The 1,315-nt window shown below is 48.3% G+C and overlaps 1 protein-coding gene across 1 annotated transcript; it reads left to right on the plus strand.

The window, feature by feature from the left end:
- The first annotated feature begins 227 nt into the window (after window positions 1-227).
- Window positions 228-1,113, plus strand: LOC117589513. Its single transcript, XM_034281500.1, has one exon. It carries the CDS (start codon window positions 317-319, stop codon window positions 938-940), a length of 624 nt encoding a protein of 207 aa, XP_034137391.1. The 5' UTR covers window positions 228-316; the 3' UTR covers window positions 941-1,113.
- The last annotated feature ends 202 nt before the right edge of the window (window positions 1,114-1,315 follow it).

Below are 1,315 nucleotides of genomic sequence, written 5' to 3' on the forward strand. Positions count from 1 at the left end.
ATCTTTTATCGCACTCGGAGGTTGACACAAAAAGTTTGTCGCTCCCTTGTCAGGCACATTTTGGGCAGGGCAACGCTGAAGATAAGGAAAAAAGTGACAATAGTCAGGGTTTATTTACCATTTGGCATGCCCTTCCACTGCTGACACTTTCCTAGCCTTTTGTCCATAGATTTTCCAACCGAAATATCCCGTTGCCATAGCTTAAAATGTCATTAGAAATTTCTGTGTAACTGCGAGCGTATCTCTTGTAGATTTATTATGCTCTTTGAGTATCGTTTTCGGACTTGCCAAAATTTGTAGTAGAACTTGAGGAACCATGCAGCGCCGTCAGTCGGAGAACTTTTACCAAGTGCTAAATGTGCCCGTCAACTCCAGCGATCAGGAGATCAAGAGCGCCTTCTTTGAGCTGTCCAAGAAGTACCATCCGGATGCCAACAGTCAGAGCTGCGACTCCGAGCGTTTCTCCAGGCTGTGGGAGGCATACAACACGCTGCACAGGCCCAGCTCGCGGCAGCACTACGACAACAGCATGAACTTCAAGCAGCAAGTGGAACCCCAGCTGCACAGATGCCAGCAGAACGTGGCCAGTGTCTGGCAGAAGTTTCACACACAGATGCGGAATAAGCAAAAGCGATCCTTCTGCAATGGACTGGCAGTGTGGAGGCCAACGACTGCCTTGACCACCTGGCTGCCAGAGAAAAATGCAGTGCTAAACACTAAACCCGGCTGGGAGTCACCTGCTCCAGTCAGATTCAATTGGAGGTTAAATTTGTGCTGCACGGGCTTCAGCCTGGTCAGTGGATTGCTCATCCTGAGCTCCCTCAAGGTGTGGCGTGAGCATACCTGGAAGTCTGCAGCACCCCAAAAGAGCTCCAGGCAGAATGAGCAATCCCCTAGTGTGGCAAATAGCTCTTTGGATCTCATGTGGTCATACTTCTAGGAGAGACCACCCACCAGACCGGGCTGTGGCTGTGGCTGTGGCTGTGTCAACTGCCATCTTCCAACAATCTTTTTTACCAGCGTGTCGAGAAAAAACTCATGCATATGCATAAGGCATGCCCAGTATTATTTTGTTAGATATCTGAGTGAAAAATATATAAATTTGCCCGTTAATTGTGTGAATCTCGGACTTAAACTACAACATCTACCACGTCTGGCCGTCGGATTATGCATAATTTGTCATTCTCACCGGACAGGGGGCAGCATAGCTGATCGCAGATTGCAGATCGGACAAACGAGTTTCCCCATTCGGGACAGACGCGGACCGCTTCTAGTTCAGAGTTTAAAAGCTAATTAAGAATTATGATTCTGAGCG

This window comes from Drosophila guanche, unplaced genomic scaffold (genome assembly GCF_900245975.1).
Source record: "Drosophila guanche unplaced genomic scaffold, DGUA_6, whole genome shotgun sequence".
In the NCBI taxonomy this organism is placed as follows: domain Eukaryota; kingdom Metazoa; phylum Arthropoda; class Insecta; order Diptera; family Drosophilidae; genus Drosophila; species Drosophila guanche.

Bases quoted from the DNA above. Each gene is read 5' to 3' on its own strand.
- LOC117589513 (XM_034281500.1), top strand. From the start codon at position 317: ATGCAGCGCCGTCAGTCGGAGAACTTTTACCAAGTGCTAAATGTGCCC.